A 16,079-nucleotide genomic window follows, 5' to 3' on the forward strand; every position below is an offset into this window, starting at 1 on the left:
ATATAAAAAAGATTCTTACAGAATAAGGCTCGCTGTATCTAGTAGACGAGGCTATAGAAGTAATTTTTTCCTTTGTTGAACGTCGAGTGGACGGCGCTGCGAATACCTCGTTCAGGCGAATTTCGCGCCAAAATTCGATCTAAGTGACGTAAGGGCTATGACGTAAGACCCCACATGGACTGCTCCATTTCAAACTTTAGCAGTTTCGACGTGAACCAATTGCTGTAACACTGAACCATTTCGCTTTGTACTAAACCATTTGTCGTCACGCTAAACCATTTAGGGTCACGCTGAACCATTTCACTTTACAGTAGGTAGACTGATGTGATACTTAGCTATTGCGGCTTACGATTAACCATTTGACGCTTATTTAAGCCATTTCGCGTTACTCTGAACCGTTTGTGTCAAGTCACTGAACCAAAGTACAGTAAGCTGGACCGTTTGGAATGACAATGAATGTCACAGCACAACGATCCATTCAAGACTTGACTTTGTCATTTTCGACACTGAACCATATCAGTAAACACTTGGCCACTCATGTTTTTATTGATTCAGTTCAACAAGGGTGGCTACACAGTTTCTGAAATGCCATTTCACCAAAGGCTACTTGTCCATTTGTATTTTATATAAATGTCTTAAAATGAGATAAACCGTTCTCCAAAAGACAATCAGACCATGCATTTTGGTTTATTACAAACTATTTATTTTGCCTGTATTTTTGGCGGTGACGGCCGTCCGTACAAATTACGTTGTCAACTTGGTTGACAATGCTAAATTATCCTAAAAAACTAAATAGTTACGTACACAATGAAGACTGACCAATCTGTGAATTTCTCAGTCCATCTGCCGGACGTAAAAAGACGAAAAAATATATGCGTCCTAGCAGTCGTTAACTGTTCATTTGTATTTTAGACAAAATCTCTTAAAATAAGATAACCTGTTCTCCTAAAGACAATTAAACCACTTCTATTTACTACAAACAACTTATTTTGGTGATGACGGCCACCCGTACAAATTACGTTGTCAACTTTGTTGATAATACTAAATTACCCTAAAACCTAAAAAAGGAGATAGGGATGATAAAGCCTGCGTAACTAACAGTTTTGCGGCAGTTTTGGTTGACAGAACCGTGCCAGTCACGACGGGAATGTGAAGGAACAAACTACCGCTCGGCTGCATAAATCTTCATTGACCAACCAAAACTTTCTAGTTACACAAGCTACAGACTATATTTTCGGAAGTTTTAGGACTGCAAGAAGCCATCCTTTCACATCTTGCTCTTTTCCAAACCAAATTCGGTGATGAATTGGGACAGTTCGCTTTCCAACCGACTTGCTTCGTTCCTAAGGACAGAAAGTGAGCTCACTTAGAACTTCTGATGCTGCACACTCCCTGATGATGCTAATGTTTATATAATTACAAATGATGCTCCTATTTCTTAGGATGACGAGGTTGTCTGTGAAGGGAGAGTTGAGGGTAATCTCGAATCCCCTCTATCCTCTTCCCCTTGACAAAAAAATATTTCCTAAGATGAAATGGTGGTCTATGAAGGAACAAGGGGTAATTCTCACTGCCCCCCCCCCCTTCCTATCATTTTCACAAAATCCTTTCTTGAGAACGCTAGTTTAAGAAGCCGTGAGTAATCCCTTATCCATGTCACACCGTTCCCTTCAGCAAAAGAGAATACCAACCCAGTGCGAAGAGGGAGGTTATGATACATTTGAGTTCAGAAGAAAATAATTTTCCCCCAACCCACCCCCATTTCGCTGTTAATTTCTTCCCCTTCCCTCCGTAAACCTCAGTTTCTGCTTCAGCTGTTGTCATCAATTAATTGCCAATACGTAGGAAAGAATTACCTTAATATTTTCGCATCATTTTCCATTTTCTTGAGCCTTTCTATTTCTTTATACAGTTCGAGGATGTTTCCTTTCAAATTTTTCATTTCTCTCTGAACCTGAGACCCACGCTTCGCGATGGTTGAGGTCAGTTCTCTGAAATAAAATAAAATAAAATAAAATAAAATAAAATAAAATAAAATAAAATAAAATAAAATAAAATGTTTCTTTATCTATAGTAACCGGGGAGTTGTTATTGCATTGTTATGTATCTTATCGCCAAACCGTTGAAATACCGCGCGATTAAAAGCGAACGAACCGACACACGCACTGTAACAAGATAACATAGCTAAGACCGGAATGAACTTGTGAAGAATCGGTCTAATTTTTAAGTTTACGCTGATAACACCACATATTATAAACACGTGGAATTAATACGCAGTAATCCTCATAACATGATCAAAATAACAAACATGTATGAGGAATTATTCAGCACGTGATATTCAGTTAAACCAAAGACAGCTGAGGTATAAAAGTTCCTCTGCAGAATTAATCAGTTTTCAGGCTGAACATTCCATTGAATCAACACTTTTAACAACAAATAGCATTGTTTTCTTGGCATAGAAATAATAGCATGACAGAGGTGAAGACACTAAGACTTTGCATGCTCAGAATAGCATACCCACTGGGTGCAAAATCAGAGCCATGGACTATTCTGGAATCGTTAGGTTACTACCCTCGTACCATCCAATGAACACTTCCATACTTTTAGCATATGGCACCGTTTCAACATTAAGTTTCAGGTCAAGTGAATTTACCCTCTGCTATGTGCTAGAGAGCTTGAGTTTGAACAAGATGATGACAGCATTTTCGCAAACACGACAGTCACTTGAGCTGAAAGGCATCAATGGGATAAATGGCTTTAGTTTTGGCTAAAAATGGTGCTGTTACGCGGCAACAATCAATTGAGGAACAAATTTATGTTTGGCACCGAGCGTAAAGCGCGGGAAAATTTGCGTCAGTTTAATTCTCTGTAACCTGATTGGTCAAAAGTATGACACCTGGTCTGATTGGCAAGACAGCGAGTGTAAACCGCGGGAAAATTTGCGACTCTTGAACAATGTGCGACTTAATTGGTCAAAAGAATGACACTTCGTCTAATTTTACTCACAAGGTTTTGTGGGTAAAAGAAAATCAACCAACAATCGCATCACAGACGCTTCAAAAATCACATGGCAGCCAAACTTACTGTTGCACTTGTCCACTGCACTTGGCGCTAATGACACTGACTTCTGCCTGAAGCTTTTCAGAAAAGTAATCCACAAACTGTCGTTTGAAAGCTTTCTCTTTAGCACCATCGGTCCAACATACCCTCTCAATTACATGTACTCCACTGTATACCCCCCCACACAAAGCCATGAACCACCATCCTACAGTCTTCCAAATCTGCAGTCGGAGAAACACGAATTGAAATGGACGCTTCGCATAGGCATACATACATCTGTAATGTTGCGAGGGTTGTCATGACGAGGTGAGGCGCTCTGAGGCTGTCAAATACAAGTTGTCTTACACGAGTTACCAACAACCACACAATCCGGTAAGTTATGTTTCAAAAGCATTTTCTTTTGGTAAAGCTCAAAAAAGTTTGGTAAATCAACAGGATACCAGTACTTGAAAAAGCTTAGTGTTGGAAATGTCTCGCTCTTTCCTTTTCCCCGCTTTTGTTTCCTTTAGCAGATTTCTATAATCGTTTCGATTCTCTTTCGCTTACTTTGCAAGACAACTGTTGTTTCTTATGTTTTTATTTGAAATTTTATGAGGGAAATTGAAGCACGGCCGGCAAGAATTGATCCCCTCGCGCATGCCCGACGTTTGACCGCTATGTTTTATGGTTGAGGTTCTCCAACTCAATAAAATATTTTAAACCTTACCAGTCCTCCCACTATGACTGCCAGTGTACCGGTGGAAATCGTTGGTGAAGCTAACCCTAGTACCACAGCTGGTCCGGTAGGTACCAAGCTCTGCACCTTTCGCTGAATCTTAGATAAAATCGAAGTTGTCATGAGCCACTACAGTTCGAAAATAAGTTATCGAGGGACGACACATCCATCCAACCTCAGTACAACTGTGGCGCAATGGATTGCACTTCACCTCAATAGGGAAAAGATTGAAGATCGATTCCAATTGAAAGCAATTTTTCCTTATATTTCTTTTTTTCTCATATTCTTCAAAAGCATGTGTTTTCTTAGTTTCGTTGGGAACGTTACGACTCATTTTATAGTAATCAGCCACAGAACTACCGCCTTTTTCTTTCTCTTTCCTAACTTAAAATAAAATGAAGTGCGGGTTTTAATCATTCCGGAGTACAGTTCATCCATACTGTGTTTTAGGCGGTCGAGCCCTCAACATCTATCAAATATGGAAGGCTAGAGTGATGGAGCAGAGGAGTTAATTGTCGATCAAAACAACAACTCAGAAATGTCTTTCAGCCATTTCCTCGTTTGAAATAGAATTACAGTAAACAATGTAATACTCTTCATGTGCTCCTTCGACCTTAACTCTTCTCTGCCTAGGGTAATTTTTTTCATCGTTTGTTGTTCCAGTACTAAAGAAGTATTCTTACATTCGCTCCCAAAGCGATGGCTAGTCTTGCATTACGAGGCGCCAAGAACTTCCTAGAAATCGCTTGCCAGCCAAGAGAGGAGCGAAACTCGATATCTTCACGAAAATCAGTGCACAGACGGGGCACATCCAGTTGGAAGTTCGCTTGGAAATCAAGACTACAATAAACAAACAAGATAAAGAAATTAGTAACAACAAAAACGGATATTTAATCGTTTCCCCTCTTGAGTGTCTGCTTCCTGGTTTCCTAAAGCCAACAGTCTTGATGTCAGTAGATCTTAACCCTTGATCAGCATCTAATTTCTCCTTACAATATCACCGGAGAGTCAAACGTCCAGGTTACGAGAATGAAGAAGATGAACGCCCATGAACAGAATGCATTCAAACCCTTTAACCCCTGAGAGTGATTAGCAACTAATTTCTCATATCAGTATCACCCCTAAAACAAACATTGAGGTTATGAGAATAAAGGAAATGATCACCAACTAAAGAAGCTCTTGATTGTTAAACAAATTCTCCTTGTCAGCACCTTAGGATATGTATAGAGAACAGTATGGAGAATATGCATGTGGATGTTAGTGTGTAAAGGGTTAACGGGTTAAGGGACACAATACTCACGCTGGGGTGCCGGGCTCAAGAGATACCTCTGGTGTTTCGGGCAGAAGACTACGAAGGCGATCTGGGAAAAGAAAAATATATTTATATGTACTTAAGGGACCAGTCATTAGATATCATCTGAGGGGATGGGGGTGGGGGTCGGAGGATGTCGGTCTTATCACGATAAAATTTACTAGTTCCCCCAATAAGGCCCTATAATATTCTTATGATTTCCTCCCCCCCCCCCCTCGTTGGCAGTAAATTAGTGTTGGTAGTCAATTCTCAACAGTCCCACTTTATACTCTGTCGATGATGACTGAACCCCCCGCCCTTCCTTTCCCCCTCTGAAACAATGTGATCCTCTCCTAAATCCTTCCCCCCCCCCCCCCGTCTTCTTTTTCCTTTACATATAAGTGACTTCAGTTGACCTTCAGTTATTACTCTACCTCAGTTATTTTGTTACCCTGATGCATTGCTTCCGTAACAAGCGTTCCAGTAGGAGAGATGAACTTTTTAATATCCTAACCGCGCGAAATGCGCGGAACGAGAGTAAAAGAGTCGCAGGATGGGTTTGGGGTCGGGGTCGGGAGAGGAAGGAAGGCTCGCAAGCGAATCCAAGCTTTTGAAAAATCTGTTTGCCCACGAATGGCACTTCTGATTGGTGCGGCGTGATGAAATTGACAGGTTTGACAACTAGCTATCAAAATCCTTGTGCAAAATGCGAGAGTGACCTACGATCAGAAAGATCACAGTGGCGGAAGACATGGAAGGTTTTAGCTAGACCAGTTCTGTAAACTGATGCAAGCTGTTTTTCAAAGGTACTTCTTCAGAGAATTCCGGCAATTCACTATATACTCATTCAAGAATTTTTAGGCTTACGTAACATGCATGTTCACACATCATTCATGTAACATAGAGTAGTTCCTGAACACTGACCTGCCATTTCTTTTTGTGCCTCACAAATCACCTGAGTTTGAAAAGTTGAACAACAAGCCGCCATATTCCTTCCCAAGTCACTCTTTATGTGATTGCACAGCTCCTATTGACATTATGAGTGATAAAGTGTTCAATTTCAGATTATTCTTCCATTGCAGCTGTTGCTCGGCAACAAAACTGTTTACACATGTAATTTTCACCTTTTTGTATGTTTCGAGGAACTTAGGATGAGGATGGAATGGATGATCGAACTCATTCACCAGCACGTCCAGTCGACCAATCTCTTCTGTCATAGCCTCAGTCACCTAAAGAAAGGAAAAATTTTGTCGAGTTAGCAACATCAGACTTTCTCATTGGCCGAAGGGGACAAATCTTCAAACCCAACGCCAAAAGAATTTGTCCTAGGTAAAAACTGGACAAAACCGACCAAATAAACAAAACCGTGATAAACTTGTCATTCATCTGTCGTAAAAGCTACGACCAGCGTGTTATTGAACTGAAATCAGTTAACTAGAAAGGCACAAAATGTCTTTTATTGCAACACTCAGGGTTTCTAAAAATTTTAAAACGACTTAGAATAAATCTTGGAAATGGAAGGTGGAATCCTTTGCAGGCCGGTCTTATGAACTGATCAGGCGCTGACGGAGTCTGACGGCTTTGAAATTTGACAAAAGTTGTCCTTTGGTTTTTTGGGGACAATTCTAGTTTTGTCCGCTGGCGGAAAGGCCTAAGAGTAAAAATGGATACAAACTAGGGATTGGGAAAACATGAAGAACTGCTGTCAGGGTGGGGGACGGGTAGCATGGGATGGACTGGCTTTCCATTTCAGGGGGGAGTAGCAATACTCTGGGTGTGGAAATTGCAAAAAGCTCCGACAGTTTAGTTCTGTAAGGTTGTGTTCTGATTTGTGTTCATCCACACTACTCTTATATGTAACTTAAAAAATATAAGCTTCTAAAGATCTCCAGACTGCTTAGTCATGCTGACTTGCATACCATAGAACTTCCACAACATTTCATCAAGTCACGCACTTATTACGTAATACTACTAAAATAGTTCTTCTGTAAGCTTCTGGAATGCTCCAGAACACTTTGTTAAGATATAAAAAGACTCATGTAGTAGTAGGGGTAGTTGTTGTTGTTGGAGCGACAACTGTTTTGAAAGCTATACCGAGAGAGAGAGAGTTACTGTGGAACATAGCTCATTTCAGGGACCTTTGGAGACAGCAGTGAGATTGTATTGGTGATGAGCTAGGATATAGACTGTGGTGGGCTTAATTAAGTTTATTAACGATAAGTACTGTACTGCTTTTAGGATTAGCTCCTTGTTAAGAACATCACTCGCTGTTTAATAAATTAGTAGAGTTTGTGGGATTGTAGTGTTTTTCTGTAGGTTAGATTATATCATAACATTACTATAGGTCATCATACTTATTACAAATTAGGTGCATATCTGTGTGTACTCAGGCACTACAGCAGTAAAATTAAGGTAAACTCTTGATAAGATTTTACCACACACTTCAAAGTAAATTTGATATGCATATCAAAGGCACCTGACAAGCATCTGAGAAGCATGTCAAAAAAAGGCATCCATTTGATTACATACCTTTTGATCTTCCTGTTCTGAAACCTTACATTGTGAAAAACTTGAAATTACTGTAATTCAAGACAGAATAAACCACAAGTTTTAAACTTGTGCCTCCTAAATAACATTTAAGTAGTTATTTTATTACCTGACTCTGAACTTTAGAGGTGATTTCCTTGATCTGGCGTTCAGTGTCACTTGTATAAATTCTCAGCTGTTCCTTCACATACTCCAGTCTATTCTCTTGCTTCTTCTTGATTTCCTCCAGTTTAGATCTGAGCAAAATAGACCATAACTATGAATTCAGCAAAACTGACAATTAACTCAAATCACAATCATTAAGCAAAATGAAAAAATTATCTGTCTCTTTCTTACCTTTGCTGAGATGCAGAATCCACTCTTTGTTCCATAAGAACCTTTAATGTGTTTGCAATTTTCAATCCACTGACTGCATGAGATTCAAACTTGGTTTGAATGGCTGACTTGGTAATGCACTCCTATAAAATCAAGAATGTAAAATTTCTATTGTGAAGTGAGAGTAATTAATTGACACAAACTCTTGACAGGCACATGTGTTTAACTTTAAATGGAAAAAGTACATTAACTAACATATACATCACGAATCTGTGGAAGCAACCTTTGCCTGGCTCTTACCAATAATTTAACACACAATAGACCCAGGGGTTTCAATAACATTTTCCATGAGCAGCTGCCTATGGTGTTGAAGGTGGTAGTTCCCAGGTAAAGGGGTCAGGAGGCCCCTTTCAGTGCTAAACATATAACAGTTAGGGGTCTTTCAGGCGATGGTAAACCACCTGTAATTAGCTTTAATGGGCGACATTACCATTAGCAAGTTTGTACTCCTTGAATAAGAATGCCATTAATTTCAACATTGCAATCATCAAAATGTTTTTGCTGATCATCTTTTGGTTTGTAAGTGATCTGCTGACAGACTTCTGGCTACCTAAAAACTATGCTGGATTGTAAGCCTGAACAGCAGCTACAATACCTCAAATTTGTGTTCAAAGTTCTCAAACTCCAACTGTCGAGCAGGAAATCCTTCAACATGAATGGCACCAACTGAAAAACAACATGGCAATGCTAGTTACTTGATTTAATATAAAATCTTACTTTTTAACAGTTTGTCCATGCTGTCTCAAGAGAATGCACATTTTGATCAGCCACATACCTCCTTGAGGCATTCCTTGGTGATTCTGAATTCTAGTCATTAAGGTCTGGGTAAAACAGAAACAGGAAAAGAAAGTGGGAAAATAAATCAATGAAGAGGTGTGTCCTGTATCAAATGCCTCTTTACTTAGCAGTAACAAAACTTGAAGACTTGTTCAAAGTTATTTGCAATTGGTCCTTGTAAACCCTGATATATAATATCCAGCAGTTTACCTCTTTAGCTGAGACAAAAAACACTCTGTCTTCTGCCTGTCCTTTGTCTACACACTGAAGCTCATCAACAAGAAAACTGATGCTTCCAGTGAGATGTTGATGTTTCACCTTAAGAAACCAGGTAAAAAAAATTTAAAACTCACACTTTATCACTATCATCTGAAAGTGGGGGGAGGGGAGGGAGGGGAGGGAGGGGAGGGAAGGGGAAAGGAGTTGTTGTCCAGGTGGATGGGAGAAGGTGGGATGAGTGGTTTGTTATCCCATCCATCATCATACCTTAATCCTTCCCATCTATCTAAGCCCCCCTCCACCCCCCACTATGAATCTCCCCCCCTGCTCCCACTATGAATCTCCCCCCCTGCTCCCACTATGAATCTATCATTACTTTTTTCCAGCAGCAATTTCTTATGGAAAGAGTGTTTGAAATGAAAGGCAACTCCAATGTTGTGTTTTGATTCCATTTTTGACATCTTTTGATTTCAAATTTGAATGGCTATCAAGAACAAATAAGTGCTTACTAACCAGCTCCATCATATCAGGTTCCAATGCAGTCGCATCCCATCTGTTATTTAGAATGAAGATGTTTGGTCTTGAAAGACGCTGATTCACTTTCCGAAAAAATTTTTTCTCCTGCAAATGACAAGGGACAAATGAGAAACTACAAAAGCATGGGAAGGTTACCTCTATGAATGCTACCACATTAGATAAATTTGTCCTGTAACAAGTCACATTTTAAAGCAACTGAAAGTTAAAAAAAATTCAATCAAATTATAAGTTTGTATGTGATGTATCTTAAATTAACACATAGCACATGAATGGTCATGAACATACCGCATCTGTAAGCGTTGACTCCGCGTTAACAACCAGGACAAACACATCAGCATCCAAACAGTGCTTATCTATCCACAGATCAAGATCATGGTTCACATCTATACCAGGACTAAAATAACAGTTGTCTGTGAATATTTACATTGCAATTTCAGGCTTCCTCTTGGTGTAGAATACACAGAACATGTCACAATAGAGCAATGCCTTATTAACCTATTGTCTTCAATGTTTTCTTGATCTTTTGTCTTTTTGTTCTTCTTAAACCTTCACACTCTAACATAGGTATGCATATTCTCCTAGCTGTCCTCTATACATTCCCTAAGGTGTAGACAAATACAATTTGCCAAACAGTCCAGAGCTTCTTTAGTTGGTGATCATTTCTTTTAATTCTTGTGATCTTAATGTGTAAATCAGGAGTGAAACTGTAAGGAGAAATTTAATTCTTAGGGCTCGCAAGGTTACTTATACAGTACATTTAATCACTTGTATTTTGCTTACCTATCCACCAAAACAACATCCTTTGACAACATTTTACATCTGAAGTTGAAAAAATTTGAAACCATCACAAGTGATGACAATGTACAGGTAACACTTTATCGTAATGATACAAACCCTCTGATGTAATATGGAATGCATAATCTAGAACGTGTATTGTGTGTGGAAAGTTTTTACATCTTCTTAAGACACAAGAGGCAATCTATCTGAGAGCTTTTCAATACTAGAAGTGCATTTCAACTTTTTTGGAATTGAATCCCACTTTGAAAAATTTAGGAGCCAAGTGGTTATCAGAAAAAAAAATTAATTTCATGCACTGGACACTCATCAAAAAACCAAAGACACAGCTTTATACTTTAATACTGTATGTGTATTAAACAAGGAAGTTGAGCATGATAACTTGAATTACCAAAGCTGAGTTTTAAGTTATCTGCCAAAACCGAAGGCTGAGGCAGATTACAAAGACACAATGCCTAATAATTTATGAAATCATGTAAAAACTGAATTTTGATTACACATTTTTTTTAAACAATCAGGAAAAGAAGACACATTTCTCTGGGTTTGCAAAAGTTTGAGAACACTTCATGGAGTACCATATTTCTTCACTTATAAGCTGAGTGATATTTTCAGTATTTGACACAAAAGTTTGGGAGATTTTTTCACAAGAAATGGTGTTTGGCTTATAGCCAAGGGTTTGGAATTCAAAAACAAGTAAAATTTAATGATGATGCGAGAGGACTACAAATTCCATGACTGCAGCACTCTTTATGTGACATGCTTTAAAATTGTCAGGACAACAACATATTTCTGACCACATATCAGATTCTTTGCTTCCCACGCATTGAGAGACGATCTCACTCAGCAAAAACTCTTCTCATTTCACATTACAAATGAAATATTTGGTCTCTCTGCAGTGAAAACCCCTCCATCACTTGCTCATCTAATTTGGGACACTTGGGAGTGAAATAGCCCATTTTTGCAGACATCTTAAGCTTGCCAGAAAAAATAACCACCTGGTCTCTTCTGATCAGTAGCACACTTGTCACACGCAAATTGAAAAATCACGGATCTGCTCAAATCTTTTAAGAATTTCTCGGCACACAATCATTAGATCTGCTTGAGACATTCCACATTGTTACAAATGGGTTAAGATGGTTTTGGACTAAACAGAGGTAGAATAAAGGATCTGTAAAAATATTGAATTGGAGCCGAATTGTAAAGTTAGCAACAAAAACATGGCATCACATGTTGGCTTCACTATTCACTGTTTTCCTGTTTTGGCCAACTGAGGCTTTGTTTATAATTGCAAGACTTTGCAGATAATGAAAATGGTTCCTTTTTAAGCAAAGTGGCTATTAAAATCCTGCAAATTGGTGTTAAATATTTCTTAAAATCAACGAAAGTGTTTGCCATTTTATGCGTCACGCGTTAAAGCTTTGGAAAGACACACCATTTTCAATTCATTGTGTGAATCATAATTCCTGACTTATAGAACAATCTCAAAATGTAAAGCTCATAAATTTATTTTCAATTTCCATTCATTATTTGTGTTTTTGTTGAAACTTTGTCGAGATTTGAATCTTTTTCTGTGTCCTAAACAGTTAGCAAGCGGTGTGATCTGTTGCGCGATAGTGCTAGTCATTGAATTTCCTAATTGTATTGTTTGTGACGAGTGCCCTGGAGCGTGTCAATGTTGACATAAGCAAAATGCTCAAATGGCAAACTAAATTTTTTACAGCTTCAGCCTCTGTGATAACTTTTATCTTGAAAGCCGTAGTATACAAAGAGTGGCATGCTTTTGGCATGATGAGAAAAATAACAGTGATGAAAGAGATTCTCTATTGAAATGTTTGTCAGGTCACAGTAACAGAGAATATTGTTGTGTTTCTGCAGTCATGTAGTAGTATTAACATCTTCACTGATTCGCTTTTTTTTCTTAGTGTTTATTCTCATCCATTAGCTTTTGTGTTCATTGAGCCATTTCCAAATTTTTCCATGAGGTTCACTTCCTCAAATGACCTGTTACAATCAAGAATTACAACTTATAGCCGATGGTTTTGCTTTTCCTTTAGGACAACACAAGTCTGTTGAAAGGTCTCTAACTTTTAGGGTCTCAGCTTATAGGTGAAGAAATAAGGTAAGGGCTTGGACACTTAAGGCAGACTATAAACTCCAAATGATAAATAAAATGTTGGGTTATCTTATCAACTTCCTCTGCTTTTGTATATTGATTAAATGCTCTTGACCAATCAGATATGTTATGATAAGTCCAACACATAATCACAGAATTAATTTGAAGCCAAAAAATGTTGACAAACTTAACCTCTTTGGAAAAAACTTGGACAAGAACAATTCATGTACAACAAAGGGAACTACATTCTACTTTTACAACTAATGAATAAAGTTTGTAAGGTTGAATTGTACATGCACTTTGATTGACAGGGACAACAGTTACCTGTGAGTACATATGAATGATGTAAAAATTACAAAACAAAATCAAACCTGGACTTTGGCCAGAACACTTGAATAAGACTGCTAGGATCAAGCTTTTCTTTGCACAAGGCATGGGCAAGTTGACCTAATAACTGTTTTGATACCAAAAAGAAAAGTATGTAATTATCATGATTTTTAACTTTTCATTAACTTATAGCATACATCAATTGGAGTATTATTTAATCTAGTCCATGAGTATATTTATGCTTTAAAATAGTTTAAGTACCATTAATGTTGTCTAAATTGAATGTCAAACCAAAATTAATTGTTAAAACTACATAAACACCAAAGAAATAGTGCTAGTTTAGAATTAAACGGCATGAGTAATTGATCGAGGTTTAGGCCTTTATCTGCTGTCAGGCTATAATGATCAAATACAAGCTATTAACCAAGACTAAGTGACAGTTTGAAAGAGAAAAATCATGTTTTCCTAACCAACTACCTGTCAGTCTTGAAATATGGATATTATGAAAAGTTGACTCACCAAACCCAGATTAAAACACCAGCCTGATGTTTATAAACACCAGATTCACCAGGCAAAGTTTGAAATAAATGCACTGGTTGCTTAATCAAGAAAATGTGGTACAAATAATTATTACAAAGGAGAAACTTAACAATAATTTTTAAGACATACCTTCACATCCTTTTTGTCATCACTCCCTGGAAGCAAGATATACGGATCTGGTAAATCTGAACCATGTACACTGAGAAAACAATTTGTAGTATGGCCCATTCCTGTTGGTAAGATCTTATCTTGTAGCATGGTGTTTACTGTAGTGCTCTTTCCATTGCTGGTTCGTCCAAAGAATGCCACCTTCATCTGATCCCTTGATATTATCTCTGAGATGCTTGAAACCTGAGCCAGAAAGCCTGACACCTGTGAGAGAGAAATGCAATAATCAGTACTGACTTAATAAGAATTAATTACATTAAAAAATTGACAGTGACAGTGCAGGTACCTAGAGTGTGCATAGAGTGAGATGCACCTTAATTAAGGTTTTACAAAGAACTTAAGTCACAGTGTCCATAAATGAGATTGCAAAATTGTTGTCTTAGAGGTTAGCAATAATTGTCATGGTGATTGATTTCTTGAACTTCACTTCCTTAGATGGTTTTGGCATTGATATATTGTTTTAAGGTAAGAACAATTAGAAACATTAGTGTTTGAATATGCAGTTCACAGCAAGCTAAATACATTTCCCTTGTTAAGGAACAAACAGTTCTGTGGAGCAACGTTAGGTAGCTTTAGCATACATGGAACTTGTATATACTTTGTTTGCCCTTGATAGTAGTAGTGATAGACTTTCATTAAACATCAGCAATTTCAATTACTGGACATTAAAAACCTATTTCTTGTACCTATGTTTTGTGCTGTGAAGCTAGGTGGACAAGTCCCTTAAATTTAGTGCAAATTTGTGGGTGTGAGATAGGGGTCCAATTAAAAACCTCTCAACAAAGTCATAGTAAACATAGTCATAAATGGTTGGTTCTTATAGAAACAAGTTTACATTTTACCCCTGGTCTGCAGTCTGCAGTCTGTATTTTGCACTGACCAATTATTGTGCAATCTATCTGAAAGCTTAATCCATGAAAATCCTGAATGGTGTATGTACAAATTTTAAACAATATTGTAAATATAACAACATTGCAAAGTTAATTAAAGACAGTATTTTATCGAAGTATCAATCAAGGTAGCTTTGAAGTGATAACAAAATACATATAAAAAAACATTAAAAACAGTCAAAAGGTTGTATGATATACACCGGTTTCACAATATTTAATTTACCAATTCTCATCATTATCATGGCGCTTGAACGCGATAATCGACAATCTTACCTCCCTTGAAAATTTATCGATGTCTCGCTCATCTTCAAAAGCTATTTTGTAGTCAGCTAAGAATTCGTCACAGGCTTCAAGATACTTTGTGAGGTGTCCGAATATGGCGTTTATCTCCTGCTTCGCTTGTACGAAATTGTGCATTCCGCCACCTCGAAAAGATTTAGCTAGCTTAAACTGAGACGATAAATTCCTTGTGTTCGCCTCTACACGAAAACCTTACGGCGGAAAACATCATCCAGTCACCAGTCATCATCCATGGCAAGACTATGGTTCCGCGGCTATGCGACCGTGGGAGACTGGTAACTAAACTCAACGATATAAGATTGATGGTCGACAACATAGTCGAGACAAACCAAAAAAGAACATTTTTCAACGAAAGAGTTACTTTCTTCGGCTTGATACCCCTTTCTTGTGTATTGTCAGGATATTTAAAAATGGCGACCAAAAGAAGGCGAGGATGTATTTCTGTTGAGAAATAAAGATATTTGTGAAGAGATGTAATCATCATGACTCGCTATGATAAGCTACGTCAGACGAAGAGCTAACGCTCGAAACTTCAGCTTTTTTATCCTTTACGGTGGCCTATTTACGTTTTCAACTCAGTTTTTAACACTAAATTACCTGTTATACTCTCCCACCGACGCAGCACCACAGTTTCTTTAGAAACTTACCCCCTTAGCTTTATCCATCTGAACGTAGTGCTCCTCTTTAACATCTTCCACAACTTGACAGTGAAAACAACACTGCGAGGGGAAATAACTTACAGTGGCCATGACACAGAGAGAATCAAAACGTAAAGTTCAAGTTTGGACGCATAACGAAATCCTGTCCTCGCACCAAAACTACCAAGTAACCCAAGTCACCATGAACATGGCAAACCATTTTGTATGTTCAAGGCTTGCTTCAAAGGACTATTTCCATACCAGAATGAGCCGCTACCCAAACAGCGTTTCTACTTTTCATCTAATTCGCCTATTTGTCATACTTGAGCAAGTTCCATTACTCAAAACCGCGATAGTCAGTTAAGCTTTGGTTGCCTTCATTCTACTTCGTCTTGTACATCTTGCCGTCTTGTCCATCTTGCCGTGTTGTCGACCATCAGGAATCACTCAAATAACCACATCGATTCCATTGTGTTTTGGCTGCGCATGGGCGAGACTACACCTTTCGAATCGGTCGGAGTTTGCTCAACAGGTAATTTGCATAATTCTGTTGTCACGCTAGCAAAATCAAAAAAAGTTTGAAGTCACTCAGGCGAAGAAAATCAAAAAGTACCAGATGTTTTTACATTTCTATGCTTTCGAACATTTTAATATAAGAAATCAACCGGAGTTTTTGATGGTTCGGTCTGGACTTGAGAAATATCACGTAAGAAAGAGTGTTAGAAACTGGACGATACGTTAATTATTCTTAGGTTGATCAAACAAACCTGAATGCGGCACTTGTTTT

The 16,079-nt window shown here is 38.1% G+C and overlaps 1 protein-coding gene across 6 annotated transcripts; it reads right to left on the reverse strand.

Moving 5' to 3' along the window:
- Window positions 1–527: 527 nt before the first annotated feature.
- LOC149043532 (mitofusin-2-like) lies at window positions 528–15,850 on the reverse strand. 6 transcript variants are annotated; one of them, XR_016187901.1, is made up of 21 exons: window positions 15,302–15,850; window positions 14,628–15,095; window positions 13,426–13,668; window positions 12,801–12,883; window positions 10,302–10,340; window positions 9,807–9,915; window positions 9,498–9,605; window positions 8,976–9,083; window positions 8,764–8,809; window positions 8,584–8,654; window positions 7,950–8,071; window positions 7,723–7,849; window positions 6,191–6,295; window positions 5,991–6,093; window positions 5,076–5,136; window positions 4,459–4,615; window positions 3,767–3,874; window positions 3,085–3,281; window positions 2,654–2,729; window positions 1,857–1,991; window positions 528–1,343 (listed from the first exon to the last, which is right to left on the reverse strand). XR_016187901.1 is itself a non-coding variant. In XM_089210318.1 (20 exons), exons 2-20 carry the CDS (start codon window positions 14,769–14,771, stop codon window positions 1,268–1,270), a joined length of 2,142 nt encoding a protein of 713 aa, XP_089066444.1. In that variant the 5' UTR covers window positions 14,772–15,095; window positions 15,302–15,850; the 3' UTR covers window positions 528–1,267. The 6 variants fall into 6 exon arrangements, 4 of the variants coding, with proteins under 4 accessions (XP_089066444.1, XP_089066445.1, XP_089066446.1 ...); XR_016187902.1 differs by lacking the exon at window positions 2,654–2,729 and having other exon boundaries at window positions 3,085–3,382; XM_089210318.1 differs by lacking the exon at window positions 2,654–2,729.
- Window positions 15,851–16,079: the final 229 nt, after the last annotated feature.

This window comes from Pocillopora damicornis, chromosome 6 (assembly GCF_964200805.1).
Source record: "Pocillopora damicornis chromosome 6, jaPocDami1.2, whole genome shotgun sequence".
In the NCBI taxonomy this organism is placed as follows: Eukaryota; Metazoa; Cnidaria; class Anthozoa; order Scleractinia; family Pocilloporidae; genus Pocillopora; species Pocillopora damicornis.